Raw genomic sequence first — 24,043 nt, forward strand, 5'->3', positions numbered from 1 at the left:
TCTGACTGTGTTGTGCCATGTGTAAAGTTTGGTGAAGGGGGGTTATGCTGTGGGGTTGTTCTTTGGGAGTTGGGTTTGGCCCCATAGTTCCAGTGAAAGGAACTCTGAATGCTTCAGCATACCAAGACATTTTGGACAATTCTATGCTCCCAACTTTGTGGGAACAGTTTGGAGCTGACTCCTTCCTCTTCCAACATGACTGTGCACCAGTGCACAAAGCAAGGTCCATAAAGACATGGATGGCAGAGTCTGGTGTGGATGAACCTGAATGGCCTGGACAGAGTCCTCACCTCAGCCCGACAGAACACCTTTGGGATGAATTAGAGCGGAGACTGAGAGCCAGGCCTTCTCATCCAACATCAGTATGTGACCTCACAAATGTGCTTCTGGAAGAATGGTCAAAAATTCCCATAAACACACCCCTAAACCTGTTGAAGAGTTGAGGCTGTCATATTGAACCCTATGGGTTAGGAATGGGATGTCACTTAAGCTCATATGTGAGTCAAGGAAGGGGAACGAATACTTTCAGCAACATAATGCATCTTCCCCCTAAACATGGGCTTTGTTATCTAACTATGACAAGTTGCAACCTGCTGTGGGGGACACAAATTTCAAGCTAGAAAGAAAAATAACAAAAAAACAAAAAAAAAAACCCAGCTAGTTAGCTAATGTTACCTTTGTGAAGAGGACATTCTTGCAAATTTATCTATGCAATAAGTTGGTAATCATACTGATTTCCCAAATGTAGCATATTTATTTAGTAGAATGGTGCGCCAATCTATGAACAGCTTATTTATTAACAATATTGTTTGTGGTGGTAGGTTCCATTCACTGACCATGTTTCTGTTGGTAATATTTATATACATCACTAATATTTGTGATGGTTTATATCAAATGTTTTTGGTTTTGTGTGGTAGGAGTTGTCTGGATGTCAAGTATTTTGCTACATAGCCAATTGTGTCCGTATTCTGGTGTATGGCTCACAGTTTAAGTGATGAAGTGATTACTGTACTCATCAAGGGAATTTGCATTTTGCTTAAGAAGAATTAGCTGTGTATTGTTTTAGTGATAACTCATGTGCTCAACTCAATGTTTGCTGCATTGCTAAGTATGGTATCTTAATTTTTGTTTCAGAGCTAGAATCATCATAATTAACTAGTAAGCTGGTCCAAGAGTCATGGTTCATTAGTGTAAATGTCCAAAACCCCCACACCCTCCCACACCCTCCTTCCAGAAGAATGAACATGGGAGATGGGGGGAATTAGAGGATGTGCAGAACGCAGAGCTTTTCAAATACATTATTGCACAACCATTAGTCATACTTTTTTGTCCTGCTGGAGTCTCATCTCCTCATGACTGTGCTCAAGTGCCGTGGCCACGGCCCGGTCCACCGCCCTCTCGTGCTCACGCCGCTGCTGCTCTAGAGCTGCGTCGATGCGGATCTGCTCGCGGACACGCTGCTCTGCCAGCTCGTGGTTCAGCTGGTCGATGTGCCGGTGGGCGTGAGCAATCAGGGAGTTCAGCTCATCAGCACTCAGCTTCCCTGCTGGAGGTGGGGAGATTTATTCCTGACATACAAGTTTATGAGGTGAGACAGAAAGGTTTCACAGATGTGTTTCACTTTAAAAACATACAGGCTATATCAAACCATGAACAAACCTGAGCAAAATGGTTGCTTCTGCTATGTTTAGAGGGTAATACAATCCAAAATACCAATGGCATACCAAAATATTCTATTACAGGTACATTGACAGCAAAGGGACTGACTGCATAAAAGATTTTTCCATTTTTTTTACTCCAACCACAGAGCAATATTCACTGTAATTGAATAAATTTTAAGCATAACCAGCACTGCCTTTATCATTTTTATAATGCTGAAATATTGTTTCAGTACAGGCACTACTTTGGGTTCTTGTGCTGTATGAGCTGCACAACACTGCAAAGGAAGTCACACTGTATGACTTACTGAGACCCTTCCAGTTTGTCTGCACTTCAGGGGTAATGCTGCTTAGCTCCTTCTGAAACTGGGCCTTGGCCTCATTCACAAGTTCACTGTATTGAGACATGATCTTTGCCTCTGTCTGGGCTGTTTGCACCTGCCATGGAAAAGGATAAACCATCTTGAGTTGTGGTATATACTATAGGAAGCAGCATGATCACTAGGGGGCTGTGGTACACCCATGCCCAGAGCGTTGGGCAGCCCTAGCCCCAGGGAGCAGTTGGGGTTAAGTGCTCAAGTGCTCAAGGTCACTTCAGCCATGTCCTGGCAATTGAGAATTGAGAATGATTTGTACACCAAAACTGTTTGAAGGCACAATTAATACCAACATATATGAATTTGCCTGCTTACAACTTTACATCACAGAACAATGACTTAACAATGATTAAGAAAGACTGAAAGTGTGCATGATGACTTTCAAGCACATTACTGAATCAGACAGGAGAACTTACTTTGTTTACAACTTTGTCCAAGTCCACAGTCATGTTGTGCAACTTTTCCTCAGCAGCCAAGATTTGGGGTCTGGCTCCATCAATCTTGGATTCCTTGACAATGTTAATTAGGTCTTTAAACTTCTCAAGCTGCTCTCTGTTCTCGCACAAGCACACATGGACAGAAAGCCATAGGAACCATACAGTAAGTAACGAAATAATTCAGATATAGATGGGCCAAAATATGCCTCACAGATAGACTACTAACATACAAAAACATTAGGAATTGCATTGTCTTGTGTAACAGTGAGCCAGTGTCCTTTTGAAAACCAACCAATTGTAATGGGCACCACACCTGTGGCAGAGGCAGTACAGTGGTACCTCGAGATACGAGTTTAATCCGTTCCAGACCCGTGCTCGTATCTCGAACTGCTCGGTTCTCGAAGCAATTTAACAATGTAAAGTATTGTAATTGGTTCCGGTCCTTAAAAAAGTCACAAAACTAGCGTAAATGTGGAAAAAAAGACATGTTCTTTATTAATAAAGGCACACGCAACATGTATAATTAAACAATAAAATAAATGTAGGAGAAATAGTTATTACAGTACTACAAAAAACGTTTGTAGTATTGAAATACTGTACTGTATACACCGTACGTACTGTTACTCGTTGCAAAGCACACGTGCGAATGGCTGTGATGACCGGGTACAGGAGTCGACCTTACCAACACCTCAAGAATTAAAAAAACGCTATTGGCTGCTAGAACGCGCTAAATGACGTCATCTCCGCACATACAGGTATGTTTGTGTTTTTGAACCTAAGGTTGTGGGGGAGGGAGAGAAAGAAAAGCGTTTGAGTGCGTCTTTGAGCTGATTAATGATTTCTTTTTTTCTATATAGTACTGTACTGCCACCTAGTGGTTCATGCTCGTATCTCGAGCGTGCACTCGGGTGTCCAACAGAAATTTTGCTCGTCTCGGTGCTCGTATCTTGGATTGCTCGTATATAGAGCAGCTCGTATCTCGAGGTACCACTGTACTAGGGCTCTGGTGCATTGTGGCCAAATACATTTTTACTCAAATGTCTTATGTTGTTCTATTACCATCTGGTCACATGTTATGTTAAATGCTCAAATTAGTATTGACCTGTTGGCTTCTGACCAGGGTTGTGGCTCATGTGAGTGTTCTGAACCGGGCCCAGCGTGGCAGGGTTGGCTCATGTGAGTGTTCTGAACCAGGCGTGATCTACTTCTGGACTTTGGAGGAGGTGGGCAACGGCACGGCGAGGTTGCTCATGTATGCGCGTGTACACACACACACACACACACACCACTATGGGTTGTTATGTACGCAACTGTTGTTTTCTAGGTAAAAAGTGGATAAACTCCGTTATCAACACTCGTTACAACGCCACTGACCTGCGCTCACCTTTAGGAAGAAGTAAACAGACAATGTCAGTAGTTTTGAAGCCTCCCTCAGTCGTGTGCGGTGCCTTTGCTGCACCTCGTATGTGGTTTATTCCAAACGTGTGACAGAAGACCGCGTCTCACCAACGAGACTCAAAGCAGTATCACAATAGCACAGATACTTCATGCCGCTAGTCTCACGGTTTCCACTACGCTGGTTTGAAAGGGTTAACGACTCGGCAGGCTTGTAAACAAACTGCGCACCACGAAGATGTAGCAGTCTGTCGCCCTCAGAGCTGATGAAGTAACCAGGCCATGACACAGATTGTTTGTGCAGGTGAGAAAACCTCTCCCCAATCATACCTGGGCACAGCACGGTTCGAATGGGCCTAGTGTGAGTGCGCCCTAAGAGCCGCATGAAACCAGGCAAAGAGCCGCAGGTTGGCTACTCCTGTTGTATAGCTTGATATCAGTGCAGCATTTGACACCATAGATCACAACATTTTACCAGATCATCTTGAAAATATTGTTGGGATTAGGGGTGTAGCCCTTTCCTGGTTTAAATCTTATTTACCTGACCACTACCAATTTGTCAACATAAATGGAGATTCTTCTGCATATAGCAAGATCAATTTTTGTGTCCCAGAAGGATCTGTTGAAGGACACCTGCTTTTCTGTTTATATATACACACTACATCGGTCGGATTTTAGCAAACACTGTACTAGTTTCCACTTATGTTGATGGCACTCAGGTCTCAGCTAAACTAGAGGACAAATCTCAGCTTAATATTGTTGAGGAATGTTAAGGTCATCAGAAACTGGATGTTGAGAATCTGTTTTAATTAAACATTAACGTACAAATTAACCGAAGTTAAGCATTTCATCATCTCTGACAGTCACTTGTTGCTTGTGCCGAGTGTGACATGTATACAACCCCTGGCAAAAAGTATGGAATCACCAGTCTGGGATGAGCACTCATTCAGACATTTTATTCTGTAGAACAAGCTCAGATCAAAAACATGAAGCAATAATAAGGTCATTCCAAAGTGCAACTTGTTGGCTTTCAGAAACACTAAAAGAAATAAAAAAACATTGTGGAAACAAAGTAAATGTTACTTTTATTGAGCAAGCAAAGGGAAAAAACATGGAATCACTCAATTCTGAGATAAGAAATATGGAATCATGAAAAACGGATAAACAAAAGAACATTCAAAATATATCACTAGTATTTAGTTGACTAGTTGACCACCTTTGGCTTTTATAATGGCTTGCAGTCTCGGAGGCATGGACTTGATGAGTGACAAACAGTATTCTTCATCAGTATTCTTCATACTCTCTTTGATAGCAGTTGCCAGATCAGCTTTGTAGGTCAGAGTCTTCTTGTGGACCATTTTTTTTTCTATTTCCACCATAGGTTTTCAATTAGGTTGAGATCTGGACTATTAGCAGGCCATGACATCGACTGAATGTGTCTTTCTCGAAAGGAATGCCTTCACTGTTTTTGCCCTATGGCACAATGCATTGTCATATTGGAAAATTATTTGATCATCTCCAAACATCTGTTCAATTGAAGGGACAAGAAAAATGTCAATGTAAACTTGTGCATTGATAGAAGAATTAACCACAGTCATCTCCCCAGTGCCTTTTCCTGACATGTAGCCCCATATCATCAAGGACTGTGGAAATTTGGTTCAGGCAGTCCTCTTTATAAATCTCACTGCAACGGCACCAAACAAAAGTTCCAGCATCATCACCTTGTCCAATGCAGCTTCTTGACTCATCACTGAAGATAACTTTCATCCAGTCATCCACAGTCCATGATTGCCTCTCCTTAGCCCATTGCAGTCTCGTTCTTTTCTGTTTAGGTGTCAATGATGGTTTTCTTTTAGCTTTCCTGTATTGAAATCCCATTTCCTTTAGGTCATTTCTTACGGTTCAGTCACATACATTGGCTCCAGCTTCCTCCCATTTATTCTTCATCTGTTTAGTTGTACTTTTTTCGGTTTTCAAGACAAATGGCCTTAAGTTCTTTGTCTTGACACTTTGAGGTCTTTCATGGTCTATCAGTACTGTGCGGTTTGTATTTGGTCCATATCTTGGATACAGCGGACTGTGAACAGCACACATCTTTAGCAACCATGTGTGATGTTACCTTCAAGACGTTTCACAATTCTCTCTTTTGTTTCAAGATACATTTCTCTTGTTGGATTCATGGATCTTGCCACTCCACTTCGTCCAGCAGCCCTGCAAGGTGTCATGACTGTAGGTGTTTTTAACTGCAGACTAATGAGCAGATCTAATCTGAGGCAGGTGTCCATTTAGGGAAAGGAAATTGACTGGGTGTGTCCTTATTTTCTACCTCCAATTTGAGTGATTCCATACTTTTTTCCTCAGAATTGAGTGATTCCATATTTTTTCCCTGTGCAATAAAAGTAACATTTACTTTTTTTTCTTTTTTTCTTTTAGTGTTTCTAAAAGCCAACAAGTTGCTGGACCAGCATCAGCAAAAAAAAAATTAATAATTAAAAATAGAGCAAGATCCTCCAATTGAAATCGCTCCTCAACGCTCTGCTCGGCTGAGGCGTTTATACTTGGCGATCGATCGCCATATGCCGGAATATGCTCTGGCCTCATTCCAGTTCGGCGTGGCGCTGAAACCTACAGCAGGTTATGGGCGCTACACCGCTGGATGTCTAAATGGTGCTCAGATAACAAAGTGGGTTATATAGACAACTGGACACGTTTTGAGGCCAGGCCTGGCCTTTTGAAGCAGGGGAGGGTGCTGATCTCATTTCTAGTAGCATATCTGCTAGGCTTAATAGTGTTAGTGTAGCATTAGTTAATGGGGATTGACAAACCAGAGCCGAGGCCAGGCAGCAGACACGCAGTATAAATAAACTGTCTGCGAGCTGCAGGGAGACGTCACCTAGGTCACACCAGATTGTTTTTTAGTACTCTGGGAACAGACACAGTTTCAGTTCTCGCTAAATTTGCAGACAAAATTTCATAATTGTTAAATTCAATTACGCTGCCACTGAGAATAATTAAAATCTGAAATTAGGACTGCTAAATATTAGATCCCAGTCATCTAAAGCATTACTTGTTAATGAAATGATTACCAACCATGCTTTGTTTGACGGAAACCTGGACTCGGCCAGACGACTATATGGCCCTAAACGAAGCGACTCCCTCTGTCTATAGCAGGGATGGGCAACTTCCATGATAAAGAGGAATTTTTCAATTTCAGCACTATTATTGGAGGGCCACATGTTGCACTTCAAATAATTGGATACGAAAGACACTACAAATTATTCTCAATAAGAACACATTTTAAATGAATTCAGATCTGTATGTTTATTGCACCAACATACATCTATTTTCTGCATATAAATGCATTAACATGTCCTTAATAAGCAACAAAGACAAAACATTTGCTTAATAAAAAAAGTGCAAAAAGGAATTTGAACTCCTTCATATCAAAGAACTGTAACGCGTAGCGCGCTGCGGAGCGAGGAGGCGGACACAAACGCTGAGAATAGCGAGATTTAATAAGGGGAATCCCATAGGCGAAGTCGTTTGTACAGGGTCAAAACGGGAGAGCCATCCAAGTGGTCAACAGGACAGGCAGGAGTCGTAACAGGAGAGCCATTCACAACGGAGAAACACAACGGAGACGGAAAATACCAGAACAGCGATGACAGATAATCCACAAAACCGAACAAACCACAAATAACCAACAACGGGCGAAACAGAGATACAAGTACACAGGACTAAACTAGACACAACTGAACACAATGACGACACGGGCGTGGCAGACAGAGGGAAACCAGGACAACAGACACGCAGGGCGGGATAACCGGGCAAGGAACAACACCGACACGGGAGAGGGGGGGCGTAGCTCTACGTGACAAGAACAAAAAAGTCCTGCTCTATCGGTTTTTTTTTCTTTTAATTATTAAATCATTATTGATCTATTTACAGGATCATATATATATATATATATATATATATATATATATACCTATATATCCTATATACAGGATTCAAAAAGTTCAAGTAAATATTGTGTAATAAAAACTCCTCAAAAGATACCATTAAAAAATGCATTCAATTACTGTTGAACAACCAACAGTCCACAAGATAGCAGCCTTAAGTGCAAAATGTGTAATATTGCTGCTGAAATTGCCAGACTAGGACAGACACAAACATAGGAGCATAACCCTATTTTGGTTCATGTGAAAAGCCGAACTGTTTTAAAGACAATCGAGTCACACAGTCGTGTTGACATCCAGTCTCAACACATTAACTAGTGCATCCACCCTCTTGCGGTTTTCCTGCATATTAACTAACCAGCTGTTGACACCATCTTGGTGTTACAATGCATTCCAGTCTCGTTTGAAGCTCATGTGACAGGGTTCATACACATTAACCACTTTCACATTCAAGGACTTTCCATGACTTTTTAAGTACCAAATCACTAAAAAATCCAGGACCAAAAATTAAGTATTCCAGTACTGAATATCCTGAAAATTTATATAAACTGTAAGACACTTTAAATGACCAACAGCAGATGAGCGACAAACTGTCGTGTTATTAGGCTAAGGCTGCAACTGGCTGCATATAGTAACTACAATTTTTTCAGAGGCATCATTCTAGAAAGACAGCAAAAATGACATGAAATGTAGTGCACTTGTTCTGGCCTACCTTATTTACATTCCTTCACCCCTTCCTCAATCTTCTGCTTAACATCATCAAGTTCATTCTGCTTCTCCTTTGCAGTTCTTCTCATGCTATTTGACTTGGCAATCCATGTAACCTGTCCTGTTGCCTCAGCCTTTTCAGCAAATTCATCAGCTGACTTTATCAAGGCAAACACATCCATTTCTAGACGGTTCTTCTTCTTTTTGAGTTCCTCCATCTCAGTACAAACAATTTTTCTCTTTTCTGAAATCCGCTGCTTGTTCTTTTCTTCTTCCAGGTGTGTTATGTAGCGTTGTCTTGTTCTTTTCTTCTTCCAGGTGTGTTATGTAGCGTTGTCTTGTTCTTTTCTTCTTCCAGGTGTGCTATGTAGCGTTGTCTTGTTCTTTTCTTCTCCCAGGTGTGTTATGTAGCGTTGTCTTGTTCTTTTCTTCTTCCAGGTGTGCTATGTAGCGTTGTCTTGTTCTTTTCTTCTTCCAGGTGTGCTATGTAGCGTTGTCTTGTTCTTTTCTTCTTCCAGGTGTGTTATGTAGCGTTGTCTTGTTCTTTTCTTCTCCCAGGTGTGTTATGTAGCGTTGTCTTGTTCTTTTCTTCTTCCAGGTGTGTTATGTAGCGTTGTCTTGTTCTTTTCTTCTTCCAGGTGTGCTATGTAGCGTTGTCTTGTTCTTTTCTTCTTCCAGGTGTGTTATGTAGCGTTGTCTTGTTCTTTTCTTCTCCCAGGTGTGCTATGTAGCGTTGTCTTGTTCTTTTCTTCTCCCAGGTGTGTTATGTAGCGTTGTCTTGTGTAGAAGCTGACCAGTTCCTTGCTGATGTTTACTTTTAGTACCCCACCAACAGAGCGAATATGGTCAACAATAATACGCTGTGATACCAAAGACTCATTGTGTAGATTTTCAACCTCAAGTTCCTTGTTGATAGAAAATTCACGTTCCACGCTGGCTTGGCCATGTGACAGAAGCAACAGCCCACAGCATACAGGCCATATATCTGTGTATTTGGAGCTAGTTGCCATTTGCCGATGAAAGAGAATGTCCACTCTGTCACTTAACTGAAAGTCTCGGAAATCAGATGGGTTACTAGCTGCAGCGTCAACAAACTCACCAAACTGCCGTAGAATGTCATCACATTTAGCTGGATTCACTTTCTTGGCATCAGATAGAACCTTCAAGATCTTCATGTTCTCTTTACACTTTTCCCCATTAGAGGCAATGAGTCTTGCGTCCAAGGCAGACATGCACTGAACAAGTGTGTACTTGATGGGAGCTTTTTCAAGCATCTTTCCTACAATTGCACTCAAGACATTTCTACAGTCAGTTTTAAACTGCAGTTCCCGCAGTTCACTGATTTTACCATTTTGTGAGTTGTTTCAAAATATTTTCTGCAACAAAGCCAACATCAATTCTCTTCACATCACGATGGTTTTCTTTTTTAGAGAGATCAATCTTCATCAGCTTTGCCAAAGTTAAAGATTCTTTCATGACCTGTGGCTTGATAAAGCGCTGCATTAGACCCCTCAGCATACGATGCATATCCTCACACAAAAACGGAATCATTGGTGCATCCGTCTGGCACATGGTCAAAAAGTGAGCTACTTGTTTGGCTACAGAAAGGAAAAAGTTAATTTTGACTGTTAGCAAGGGGTCTTTAATCATTGCTTTCACTGTCTCATATGATGCAGTGTTCGGCTCTTTAAACTCCTTTTCAATGATTTTTCCAAGATAAGCCTTTACACATGGCAACATTTCTAAAGTTCTTTCGGACACAGGAACATTCTCCAACCACCTATGATGACAACATTTGAGAGGGAACTTGATGTTGGTGGCTCCACAAGCCCTGGAATGGTCTTCTCTCCTTGCAGGACTGTCTTTGAATAACCAGTACAAGCTAGATAGCAGATTATTTAGTTTCCAGTCTACGGCAAGAAACCCGGTTCTGAATGCACCATTAACAATGTCCTCGCATGACCTATATGAATAATGCTTGTCCATCACATTTAACGCCCACATTATTTCGGATTTCAGGCAGTCATTTTTCGTTACGAAAGAGGACAGTGTTGAAGCCCGAGCGGTTCCACTGACCGATCTTGAGCTCGGCGCCGCGGTATTCAGCTGCGATGTTCCCGCGAAAAAACATTTTACAGAAGGGCTAGCTTCTACGGTTTTTTTCAGTTCACAGTGTTTGCTTCCTTTCATATGACTTTTCAATGCCGACTCACCCATGTTTCCAACGTCAAATTTCTTCCTACAGTAACGGCATGCCGCCATGTGCTTATTCGCGCTGTCTGGCTGAAGCCAGTCCTTGTAGTCGTCATTTTCCAGCCACCGTTGGTTAAATGAACACTTTCCAGGCATTCTGACGAGGCATTCAGCGAAGCTTGACAGTGAGAAATGTTAAGTTCACGCTAGAAACTGAAAGACTAAAGCTGGCTAACAAAGTGATGCACGTTTGTGATACCAAGACCAAAACCGTGCACGAACATTTGAAATACGGGCCACGATTGGTCATCGGAAATGTGACTCCGCTATTAAGTTTCTTTTAAATTATTTATATATAAATATATATATACATGACGAAAGGAGATCAGTACACTATTTTCCATGACTTTTAAGTACTTTTTAATTTTTTTTTACTTTAGTCCTTGTATTCAGTACAGGATTATAGCATGTTTATTTTCAATGACTTTCCAGATTTTCCAGGACCCGTACGAACCCTGATGTGATTATCTCTAGAACAGCCTTCCTCCAACTCAAGAACACTGCAAAGATTAAGAATATGCTGCCTTCTCAGTGTGTGCAATATTTGTCAATTGTGATTTTTTCACCGCAATTTAAATTTGTCCTCTGCATTTACCCATCTGTGCAGTTGGAACATACACACACATACCAGTTGGGGTTAGGTGCCTTGCTCAAGGGCACCTGAGTCATGGCCTCAAGCCTGGGAATTGAACCCACGACCCTCTGGTCACAAGACCAGTTCCCTACCACAGGACCATGACTGCCCCTGTGACCATGACTCACTGAACACATCAAAAAACTTATTCAGTCATGTTTTTTTCAGCTTAGGAACACTGCAAAAATCAAACATTCTATCATTTCAGGAGAGAATAATTTCAGGAGAGAATCATTCATACTTTTGTGTCTTCGCGCATAGACTACAGCGAGTCCCCGCCTAACGACGGGGTTAGAGACTGAAAAGTTCGTCGCTTTTTCTTAAGCGTGACCCTAGATTTAAATACGTTTTGATCGTAAATACAGTATAGAAAAAAACTAACAATGTTCTCATGCGTGCATACAGCGTGAGAAAGTGATCGCGTTGTCACGATGGGCTGTGGTCGTACACAACACTCCACTGTGCTGCCACTTCTCTTCCGCGCACTACGCAAAATAAAATAAAAAAGTCGGTCATAATTCCGGTCCGTCGTTAACCACACCCGGGGACTCACTGTATTGCAATGCCTTGTACACCTGCCTTAGCCAAGGATCTTTGGCAAAGCTACAGATGGTGCAGAACGCAGCTGCACGGCTTTTAACCAGAACAAGACATAGGGAACATATCACTCCAGTGTTGGCCTCCCTTCACTGGTTGCCAGTGAAGTGGAGAGTGGATTTTAAGGTGCTTGTTTTAACTTATAAGGCTTTACATGGTGAGATGCCAGAGTATATTTGTGAGTTATTAGTTCCCCATTCCACTTCAAGGTCACTGAGATCTACGGACAAAGGGCTTCTGATGGTGCCGAGAACAAAACTTAAGCAAAAGCATGACCATCCATTTGCTGTGTATGCACCTAAACTCTGGAATAGTGTTCCTGTAAACATCAGATTTACAGACTCCATATCACATCTTTCAAAGGCCTGAGAATAAAAATGGAGTTTCAACAGTTTTTTTTTAAACAATCCACAATTGTTTTTGTAGAATGGGGGTTTTACTTAATTTTGTTACTTACTTATTTAATTTCTTTTATGTTCTTATATGTTTTGCATTTTATATTTTTATTGGTTGTCGTATATGTTATTTCTTCTTTATTTTTCCATTTATTTTTAGTGTTGTAAACTCTTACTTGGCTTGATGCACAGCCCGTCTACCCTGGTCCACAGCACAGCTCCTTTTGCTCAATGCCTCCTCCAGTTCCTCCCACTGAGGAGACTTGTTATCTAGAGGATCCTGGTCATACAAACAGACATAATAGCATTACAGAGTGAAATACTTCACTAAACACTGCATGTCAGTGCACTTTAGATTAAGGCACCTTAAACTGAAGCACCTTACTAAACTGTATAGTCCAACCTGGTCCCATTTACCTAAAAAATACATGCTGTGCTACATCTCTGTAAAAACAAAAAAAAAAAAAGAAAAAAACCAACATGTTTTTAAACAGGCTGCTTACATCAGAAAACTCAGTTAATCATTTCCCATCAACTACATCAGATCTCATCTTTACATTAGTAATTGTGACCAGTTAAAGCACTTCAACTGAAAACCTTTATAATGTTGGAGTAGAAAAGATAAAACAAGTAGAAGCTTGTGGTACTGTCAGTCACAGTCACCTCAGAGTCCAATGCCTTTCGGAGTCTCTGCATGTGGGTGCCTATGGCAGAGAGCGCCGCCTCCTGGGCACCGATGGCCTGCAGAGTGAGCTTGGTTGAGATCTCCAGACTCTCGTCAAGCCTGTCCGACAACACTGGCAATGTACACACAGAGAGAACACATCAATCAGCCAATCACCTTTCCTCATACTTCTGTGAGTCAACAGTGATTGAACAGAACCTGGTCTTGTGTGCTTCTTGCACTTTGACGCCAAGAAAAGATCAAGAATAGTAGCAGAAATGGAGAATTCTTAGATTTGTCAGAACCATCACTGTGACCATGACTTATCAGCAGGACCAACATCAAGCTCTGCACACCCTTCACCTACTCCTCCATGGCTCACTACTTCTCTAGGGATGATGCTGACCTGGAGAATTTTGCCCACTTCTTTAAGGAGAACGGAGAACATAATCTTTGGAGTGTTTCAGACCATGACAATTCTACTCAAAGTACACTGCACTAGATAAATTCAGTATATCAAAAGCAGCTGCCATTTTATTAATTATGGACTGTTCAAGAGTAATACTAATTAATATATACTATACTATATTGCCAAAAGTATTTGCTCACCCATCCAAATTATCGGAATCAGGTGTTTCAATCACTTTCATGGACACGTGTATAAAATCAAACACCTAGACATTTTACAAACATTAGTGAAAGAATGGGTCGCTTTCAGGAGCTCAGTGAATTCCAGCATGGAACTGTAATAGGATGCCACCTGTGCAACAAATCCAGTCATGAAATTTCCTCACTCCTAAAAATTCTAGTCAACTGTCAGTTGTATTATAAGAAAACAGAAGAGTTTGGGAACAAAAGCAACTCAGCCATGAAGTGGTAGAACACGTAAACTGACGGAGTGGGTCAACAGATGCTGAAGTACATAGTGTGAAGAGATTGCCAACTTTCTGCAGTCAATCACTACAGACATCCAAACTTCATGTGGCCTTCAGATTAGCTCAAGAGCAGTTGCATCCAAGCCACACATCACCAAGTTCAATGCACAGCGCTGGATGCAGTTGGCTGCCACCGGACTCTAGAGCAGTGGAAGTGCATTGTGGAGGCAAGTGACATTTGCACTTCTCCATCTGGCAATCTGATGGATGAGTTGGAAGCGAGGTCCATAAAGACATGGATGGTAGAGTCGGTCACTTAAGCTCATATGTCAAGGAAGGTGAGTGAATACATTTGGCAATATAGAGTATGTACATAGCTGAACAGTTGTTTTGTAAACTGCACATAGTATGCTTAAGTGCTTCACTAATAAAAGAGTAAAATATGAAAAATAATAAAATGTGTGACACACCTATGAGATGTTTCTAAGACAGCCTTTCAGACACTTACTAGCTAGCGCATCCTGTTCGGCCTGGTCCTGCAAGACTAAGCGAGCAGCAACTTCCTCCACGGGTCGCTCTTTCTTAGCAGACTCATTAGGGGCACACTCATGACATTCTTCCACTGCACACACACACAAAATATTTATAGTAAATGTCACTGATTGCTCTGAGCAGTGTCCATCACGTACACTCTGGCATCTAACACAACCACCAAGGTACAGTACAACAAAATAGACCAGAGAACAACTGGGTAAGGATTAGTCATGGTGAGTTTTACACTATTTAGGAAAAGTGAATCAGTCATGTGAAGAACAGTCTGTTAGTAAAACACAAGGAGGGAGGGGCAACTGTTTGTGCTGTGTGGCTGATCAACAGATCCAGGACAGCCCTTTAGGCCTGCAGCCAAGTGCCAAATGGGTGGAGTCTGTTTGCTGATCCTGGCACCATTGGGCACCAGCTAGCAGTCACTGCAGTGCAGTTTTGGCCTGCCACTGTGTCAATAGGGGTTAGAAGAGGAGGAGCCTGGGACTGGACGACGGGCACAGTAACGGCCGGGCTGGGGCAGGTGCAACGACAGCGAGACTTGTATCAGGAAGGCTAGAATAACTGGGTGTAAAACAAAATGGACGAATTAGGTGCGTCTATTAACAACAGGCCCCCTGTGCACCTATGGATCATTTGAAACATTAACAAGGTGTTTTATCATGTTTGCAATGTTACACATGCATTTCCAAACAAGTAGTAAGTCTTAGGTGTTCAAAACAGCGTTTGCTGGCGTTGTAAGCGATCTAAACAGTCTTTCTGAGCATAACTTGGTGCAACTTTTGAAGAATGAATTGAAAACTCATATCTCTAGAAAACAGTGTTTTAATGTGTTAACAAGCCGTTTCCTGGCTGTATAAGTGCCCTAAACAGTGTTTCTGAGCATAACTTAGTGCTATAGTGCAACCTTTGATGAATTAATTGAAAACTAAATTTCTTTTGAAAACAGTGTTTTAATGTGTTAAATCAAAGATGATTAGCAGCTTTGCCAGCTGAACCGACAGGAGCAGGTCAGTGGTCACATTAAATTACCTCACCCAGTTATTGGTGAATAATTTCAGCAGTAAAATGCTGATCCATACAACCAATGATTTATAAAGGAAAATCATGAAAATTATTAGGGGTGCCCAAACTTTTTCATACCACTCTATACATCACGTGTCCTTAATGTCCTGTTGCTGGTAGTTGTTCCAAATCTATTTCCCTCCACTAATCTGTGTTATCGGTGTTCCCGTGTTTTGCTTTGTTTGATATTCCTGCACTAGTCTAGTACCTTTTTAGCTTCTGTCTATTTTTTTTTCTTTATTCTGTTAATTCTACTTCGTGTTTGCCTATCCATGTATTTCCCGTGTATGCCCTCTACTTGTATTACATTTCCCCTGCTTCCATTTCGGTTTTGTTTCCTTATTGCAGTTGTGTGTCTTTACTGAATTATTCTAGTTCTAATAATCTAGTTATTAATTCCATTTCATGTTGTACTTATTTGGTTTTTGCCTTGTCTGTGTTTCTGTTCATTATGCCACCTTGTTACCATAAATCCAGTCCTTATCTGTATGTTTGAAATGTTACCCTAGCTCAGCAGTTCTAAAAGTGTGGGGCGCGGCCCACTAGTGGGTCGCATGGGTATTGCAGGTAGGGTGCAAGCAATTGGAAGAAATGAACCTTTTTAAGCCTGTCGTTTTAATGCCTGTTTGTTTTTCATAAGCCCTTGATATTTAAAATGTCTGCGGAACAGTGTGAACCAGGGCTATATTTGGCCCTTTAATTACATCCGCCACCCGGGTGATATAGGACAGGTGGGGCATGGAATTTCCCCTTCTTCTGAGGTGGGGAATGATAGAAAAAGTTTGAGAATCACTGCCCTAGCCCAATAATTTCTGGCTGGACAATAACTGAATATCGATATATATCACAATAGAAAGTGTTTCAATAACGGTGATATGATTTTTAAACACATTTTCAATATTTCGATAAACGCTATTTACAACATTACATTGTTCATAATCAGTGATAGCTTAGTTACCTTGAAAAAGTAATCCGATTACTGATTACTCCTTTTAAAAGTAACTTAGTTACGTTACTGATTACTTGATTTTAAAAGTAACTACGTTAGATTACAAGTTACTTTAGTAGTTACATTCAGCAGCAAAATAATTTTTTCCAATACTCACTTTATTGGAAGTGCATTTTTAACCGTAACAATGTATTGAAGCAGGTTCGATAACCGAGGCAGAAACTGCTTAATCCAAAAATCTCGAGGAGGGAAACTTTATAAGCCTTTTTCACGCAAGGAGGAGGGGTCAAGTTCCGGACGAGGTGATGTGTAAACCTATTTTCGGTTAGCAGCACCGCTACGAGAATGGATGCGTTTTATTACTCTCCATCTTTGGCTGACCTTCCGCGCTTTAGGCAGGACAATGTTGCCAGAACCGTCGAGGAGCTATCGAGGACCAAACGAGCAAAACTCGATAAAGGATACAAGTTTTTTTTCGAGCAGTTTATTTTTGATTATGAAGGTAAATTGATCCAGTTCTGTAGTTTAGTTTAGCCAAGTTAACTAGCTAGCATGCCTAGCTAGCATGCCTAGCTAGCGTCTTAGCTCCGTGCTCACTCAACATTCTATCATTTATGCCTTCATCAAACTGTTTCTTATTTTTTAAATAAAGCACGTGTTTTATTGTACTATTATAAGTGCCTGTGTCTTGTGATTTTGTGTGTTCAGTGTCCAATGTTGTAGATAAGGAGATCCGTGTAAGGGCTCGGTGCTACCGGTCCTTAAAAAAAAGCGAGGAACCACACAAGCTAGAGGTCAAAGCTCACGGTTATTTATTTGTTTTAAGCATTTTAATCTAAATTCCAGCACTTTTCAAACCTGAAACAAAGCAACATTAAAATTGGTCAGGTAAATGTTTCTTCCCCTGTTGTTGAGGGGTGTTTCTTTATACTACCACATATCGTTTCAGACAAGCGGTTCGAGCAGGGTCGCGCGAGGTGTGCGGACGCGCGCTATGGTCACTCGCGAAAGTATAAACCGAGCTTAACACAACGAATCTGACCAAACACCCGAAGTCTTGCGGCTCAAAATGTCTCAAAATGTCTTGCGGCTCAAAATGTACACACGTGTGTGCTGTTCCTAATAACCTGGAAATTCGGCCCCTCACTCCTTCTAATGGCTATCAACCACTTCTTTCTGAGTTCCTCGTCAGCTGGGAACGAGTGGAAACTCAAATAAGGCTGTTTTTGTTTAGAATTAGAGCACAGCGGTACGCTGCAAAAACACTTGCTAGTCACTTGCGCCATGGCAGAAGTACAAACGCTCCAAACGGAAATGATTTTACACAGAACTGTCTAGACCGGAAACGTCGACCCCGGAAGCGAGAGAAAGGCCTATTGATAACGCAACCCTGGCGTGCGCAGGCTCCGCCCCCCAGTGTCACTTAAAGGGCTAGACTCGCCGTGAGGAGTAGTAGTCTCTACAGTATCTCCTGACATTACGTTTGTGTAGATGCGCGGTATTATTTGTACATTTATTTGTTAACGTAATACAAGCGAACTGTTCAGTCGGACAGCTATTTGTTGTGAAACGAAATACCATTACAATTTAAAGCATTTTCAAGTAGGCTACGTTTGTCAAAATTCCAGCACATTTCAAACTTGGAACACAATGCAACATTAAAATTCTTCAGGTAAATGTTCATTCCCCTGTTTTGATGGGTATATCTTTATACTACCACATATCGTTACGGGAGGACACTGCATAAAATGACTTGTAAAACGTGCTCGCGCTCTCACAGGGTCGCGCGCAGCGTGCGGAGTCGAGCGCTACGGTCAGACACAAAAGTAGAACTGAGCCAAGAAGAAAGCAAAAATATATATTTTTACTAGGGAAAATAAAAAATGTAACGCACAGTTACTTGGATAAGTAACTTTGATTACTGGACTGGAAATAGCAGCGCGTTATATTACTCGTTACCGAAAAAAGTGGTAAGATTAGAGTAACGCGTTATTAAGTAACGCGTTACTGACATCACTGTTCATAACAGAGCGCTGCTGTTAGTTAATTGCATTCAGTGATTGATGACGTCCACCATGTGCCAGTATTCAGCAACAGCAGGCCATGCTAATTTTGGTTTGGCTCCAACGTGAGACATACAGTGGGATGCGAAAGTTTGGGCACGCTTCCTATAGCTTCTAATGAGAGTCTGGATTGTGGCTGAAAGTATTTTAGACCATTCTAGTTCATTCAGGTTTGATGGTTTCAGAGCATGGACAGCTCTCTTTAAGCGACACCACAGATTTTCAATAATATTCAGGTCTGGGGACTGAGATGGCCATTCCAGAATGTTATACTTGTTCCTCTGCATGAATGTCTTAGCAGATGTTGAGCAGTGTTTAGGGTCATTGTAGATGTTGAGCAGTGTTTAGGGTCATTGTCCTGTTAGAAGATCCAGCCCTGGTGCAGCTTCAGCTTTGTCACTGATTCCTGGACATTGGTCTCCAGAATCTGCTGATATTGATTGGAATCCATGCGTCCCTCAACTTTAACAAGATTCCCAGTCCCTGTACTGGCCACACAGCCCCACAGCATGATGGAACCACCATGAAATTTTACTGTAGGTAGCAGGTGTTTTTCTTGGACTGATGTGTTCTTTTTCCTCCATGCATAACGGCCCTTGTTATGGCCAAATTAACTATTTTAGTTTCATCAGTCCACAGCACCTTACTCCAAAATGAAGCTGGCTCGTCCAAATGTGCTTTAGCATACCTCAAGCAGCTCTGTTTGTGATGTGGGTGGAGAAAATGCTTCCTCTGCATCACTCTTCCATACAGCATCTCCTTGTGTAAAGTACACCGAACAGTTGAACGATGCACAGTGACTCCATCAGTAGCAAGATGATGTTGTAGGTCTTTGGTGCTGGTCTGTGGGTTGACTGACTGTTCTCAACATCCTTCGCTTCTGTTTATTCGAGATTTTGCTTGGTCTGCCACTTCAAGCCTTGACTTGAACTGTACATGTCTTCTTCCATTTTCTCACAATGTTTCTCACAGTGGAGACTGAAAGCTGAAATCTCTGACATAGCTTTCTGTATCCTTCCCCTAAACCATGACGGTAAACAGTCTTTGATTGCAGATCAATTGAAAGTTGTTTTGAATCTCCCATGCTGCGAAGGAGAAGATGCAAAGAGGAGAAAAACCATACAATTGACACCCTTAACTACCCTTTCTCATAATTGGAGTCACCTGTGTATGGAGGTCAAGGGTCACTGAACTTACCAAACCAAATCTGAGTTCCAATAATTAGTTCTAAATGTTTTGAAATCAATAAAATGACAAGTGCCCAAACTTATGCACCTGCCTATTTTTGTTTAGACAATTATTGCACACTTTCTGTAAATCATATAAACTTCATTTTACTTCTCGAATATCACTGTGTTTGTCCCCTATGATATATTTAACTGAATTTTTTTATTCAAACATTCAATAATTTATAAGGATAAATCAGGAAAATTAACAAAGGTGCCCAAACTTTCGTATCCCATTGTACTAGCTGCAAAATGAGTACCGCTGACCGCAATACAAATGTGCCTGAATGAGCTTCAACGAGTGATAAGGCAGACGAAATAGAAGATAAAGGGGAAAGACTTCTGTGGTGTGGAAGTGGTTCAGCTATCGAAGATATTAATACTGACGAAGCCGACGAGTTTGACGGTGATGTCGTGCTTCATGCTCATATATGAAGGCTGAATACAATTTAAAGGTTGTCGATGATTTGTACTATTTTTAAATATAGTTTTATATGAGGAGGTTTCATATACTTGACAATAATTTTTCAGACATTTGTAGGAACAGACATCTGTTGTGGGCATTCTTGGCAGTTTTCTGTGGCTTTCATATTGTTCGTATCAATACTAAAATTATATTGTATTAACAGAAATTAATAAATGTATCGTGATATAAATTATGCCCATATTGTCCAGCCCTACTAATGCCCCTATTAAACCTCCATTAAACCACTTGGAAATGGCAATTAAAATGGATTATAAACACTAGCTAGTTAGCTAGTATTTGCAGTCCGCTTTCATTAACATTTAAAAAAGTTTCATTAACATAAAAATTGTCGGTAAATGCTAGCTAACTAATTAGCCATCATTTAGTTTACTTTCGTTAACATTTGAAAGTTTCATGTTAAATGAAAATGCTAGAATTTGATCTAGCTAGCTTAAATGACTTCCCACATGAAAAACAAAAACATACCAAATGGCTAAAATGAGTTTAGCTTTACACTCTGTAAAGCTTTACAAGAAAATGGTTTAGCTTTACTCTCGGTAAAGTTACAAGAAAATGGTTTAGGTTTACTCTCTGTCGCAAACTTAATTAGTTTGACACAAAGATCAACACTTACTTTGTACTCTGTGCAAACAGCCTGGCATCTCTCATATGCTCACCCTCTATAGTCTGTAGTGGCTGAGTTGGCATCTCCTCTACAGCAGGTGCTGTATCCACATGTGAGGATTCCGCGTGCTTTTCTTTAGCCTTGCCTTTTGTGTTGGCTTGCTTTGAGTCCTTTGTGGCTTCAGTCAATGACGATATTGGCAATGTTTCATTCTTTGCCCAACACACAACAACAAGCAGGCATGTGCACAGACATACATACAGGATTACTTGAGAACAATCTGTAAACCACTGCTTCAGAGATCCCGTTGTTTTAAAACAGATGTTGTGTGAGACAGATAATAAAAAAGACAATACAGATTAAACAGATTGACTGTTACCTGTTTCTTTTGCAAAGGGACAAAGGGTGATATAGTAGGCCCAAGCATCATGTGGAACAGCTGTTCAGAGTAGGGAATGCTCTTCTCAATATTTGTCCTGAATTTGGGATCCCATTTTGCATAGAGGATTGTACAACCCAGTCCTCCACTCACTGTCAGAAAGCTGGTCACAGCAATTTTAGTTGCAGTAGATCTGCAGTTAAAAAAATACAGACAGAATATTAACAAAAATATAAATTGCATTTAAGATACAATATACCAGGGCTGGGAAATTAATTTAAAATACATCAAAACTGACATTCAGAACCTCTGACAATTTCTCCCATGTCGGTTATTTCGGTTTTAGGCTTTTAATTATAAAATATAGCATATTACATAAATATGTTATATAAATATATTTATATACATATAAATATATGTTCATTCTTTGCCCACTGTTCACTGTTCATATTCTGCTGCATATAGGCCTATATTCATAAATTCTACTGCACGTGTAGTCTGCCCCGACCAGTCAAAAACAGGGAAGCAACCTTTTTGGACATTTTATAATCATAACAATATGACCCCTTTCATTAGAAAACATATCCTAGCTATAATAGTTGAACACTTGTCAGTAGTGTTGCATGGTATACAGATACTAGAGTAGTATCGCGATACTTCATCATTAAATACAATACCCAATTTGCTTAGTATCGGTGCTATAGGACTAAGTGTGGTTTTTTTTTTTTTTTTTTTAAAGAGCAGTATTTCCAAAGAGTGCCACACGGGGGCAGTGTGCGCGTACAGCAGTGCAGCGCTTGCCTCCTCTCTGCAGAATAAAGCCTGGTTTATACTTTTGGGAGTGACCGTAGGACGTGACTCCGCCCACCTCGCGAGACCCTGCGCAAACGGTGGAAGCGTTTATACTTTCCGCGTGCAGTGTTCTCCGAAACGATATGTGGTAGTATAAAGAAACACCCCTCGAAAACAGGGGAAGGAACATTTATGACGAATTTTTATGTTGCTTTGTGTTTCGGGTTTGAAAAGTGCTGGAATTTGGGTTAAAGTATTTTAAAATGCTTGAAATTGTAACTACTTCGTTTCACAACAAATAGCTGTCTGAATGAACAGTTCTCTTGTATTACGTTAACAAATACGAGCCTCTTGTAATTCCAGGATGAAACATGAGAGAACGTGAAGACGTTAAGATTGGGTGTTTTGAAAAGAAACCACCATTAAATAATGTGATTAAAAGCTAATTATTTCTAGTCATTACGAGTATATGTATAAATATTTAACTTAATTAAGTTTATTGTGCTGGGAAATATTGAACTGGAACTTGAAAGTGACGTACAAGTGTTTTAACTCCACCTTGTAAATGTGTATGAACCCTGCAAACATGACTTTGTTCATTGCGCTGAGGCCGGTCTGCAAACGGAACATTTCAACAAAGGGCGCTAAAGCCTGGTTTATACTTGACGGAGGGTCCGCGCGGCGAAAATTACGTAATCGCGGTGGTGCACCTCTCGAATTTTGTAACTGTGCGCACCGCAAAGAACAAAGTCATGTTTGCAGGGTTCATACAAGTTTACAAGGTGGAATTAAAGCACTTGTACGTCTCTTAAGATCCATTTTAATATTTCCCAGCACGTTAAACTTTAGTTAAATATTAGGGATGCACCGAAATGAAAATTCCTAGCCGAAACCGAAAACCGAAAATGAGGAAACCAAGGTCGAAAGCCGAAAACCGAAACACCGAAATACATTATGCCAATTATTACATTATGCCGACATTACAGTAATGCATATTATAAAAATAAAATTAGTGGTGGGCCGTTAACGGCGATAACGCTGACAACGGCCGACCACTAATTAAATTAAACTCGCTTGCAGACCATTTTTATCTGAGAGGATAAATATATGTATTTTATAGGAGTTAAATTTAATTATAACTGACTGGCCTGAAAGATAAATATAAATTCTCTCATAAAAACGTGACGTGATTTGCAACAACATTAAACAGCTCAGGTAAACACACTTCTGAGAAATGTCGTCTGCTCGGCAAAACATAACGGGGCTCAATGTTCTCTATTAGCCTACGAAATCCCTACAGAGAACGGCTGATCGTCTAAGGCAGAAAGAGTTCCATAATTTTTGGTGTAATGTCCTTTGCCTCGGCACCATCACTGGAAAACTTTTTTGCTAGCTTTATCCAAATAAGCGCGTGCAGGTGGCGATTTTTGCTTGCGTCATCACAGCACATTGTTTCGGCCGTGTTGTTTCGGTGATGAAAGTATTTCGGCCGAAAACCGAAAATGCAAATTTAAGCCATTTCGGCCGAAAATTTTCGGTGGCCGAATTTTCGGTGCATCCCTATTAAATATTTATACATATACTCGAAATAATTCGCTTTTTTATCACATTATTTAATGGTTGTTTATTTTCAAAACGCTCAATCTTAACGTCTTCACGTTCTCTCATGTTTCGTCCTGGAATTACAAGAGGCTCGTATTTGTTAACGTAATACAAGAGAACTGTTCAGTCAGACAGTTCACTTTAGCATAAATTCCAGCACTTTTCAAACCTGAAACACACAGCAACATTAAAATTTGTCAGGTAAATGTTCCTTTCCCTGTTGTTGAGGGGTGTTTCTTTATATTACCACATATAGTTTTGGACAAGCGGTTCGCGCAGGGTCACGCGAGGTGTGCGGACTCGCACGCTACGGTCACTCGCGAAAGTATAAACCTAGCTTAACACAACAAATCTGGCCAAACACCTGAAGGCACGCAATCA

General features: G+C 40.8%; 1 protein-coding gene across 2 annotated transcripts in view; it reads right to left on the reverse strand.

The window, feature by feature from the left end:
- The window catches only part of immt (inner membrane protein, mitochondrial (mitofilin)), a 34,038-nt gene that overhangs the window by 5,852 nt on the left and 4,143 nt on the right, over positions 1-24,043 (reverse strand). Inside the window, exons 3-10 of one of the 2 annotated variants that reach the window (XM_077022732.1) lie at positions 21,269-21,461; positions 20,942-21,101; positions 14,461-14,574; positions 13,077-13,210; positions 12,590-12,693; positions 2,452-2,587; positions 1,967-2,096; positions 1,323-1,543 (exon numbers count right to left, since the gene is read on the reverse strand). In XM_077022732.1, the coding sequence (XP_076878847.1) occupies positions 1,323-1,543; positions 1,967-2,096; positions 2,452-2,587; positions 12,590-12,693; positions 13,077-13,210; positions 14,461-14,574; positions 20,942-21,101; positions 21,269-21,461 (1,192 nt within the window). Of the gene's footprint in view, positions 1-1,322; positions 1,547-1,966; positions 2,097-2,451; positions 2,588-12,589; positions 12,694-13,076; positions 13,211-14,460; positions 14,575-20,941; positions 21,102-21,268; positions 21,462-24,043 lie in introns of both variants that reach the window. The other variant, XM_077022731.1, reaches the window with a different exon arrangement.

Source organism: Brachyhypopomus gauderio, chromosome 11 (assembly GCF_052324685.1).
Source record: "Brachyhypopomus gauderio isolate BG-103 chromosome 11, BGAUD_0.2, whole genome shotgun sequence".
NCBI classification, from domain to species: domain Eukaryota; kingdom Metazoa; phylum Chordata; class Actinopteri; order Gymnotiformes; family Hypopomidae; genus Brachyhypopomus; species Brachyhypopomus gauderio.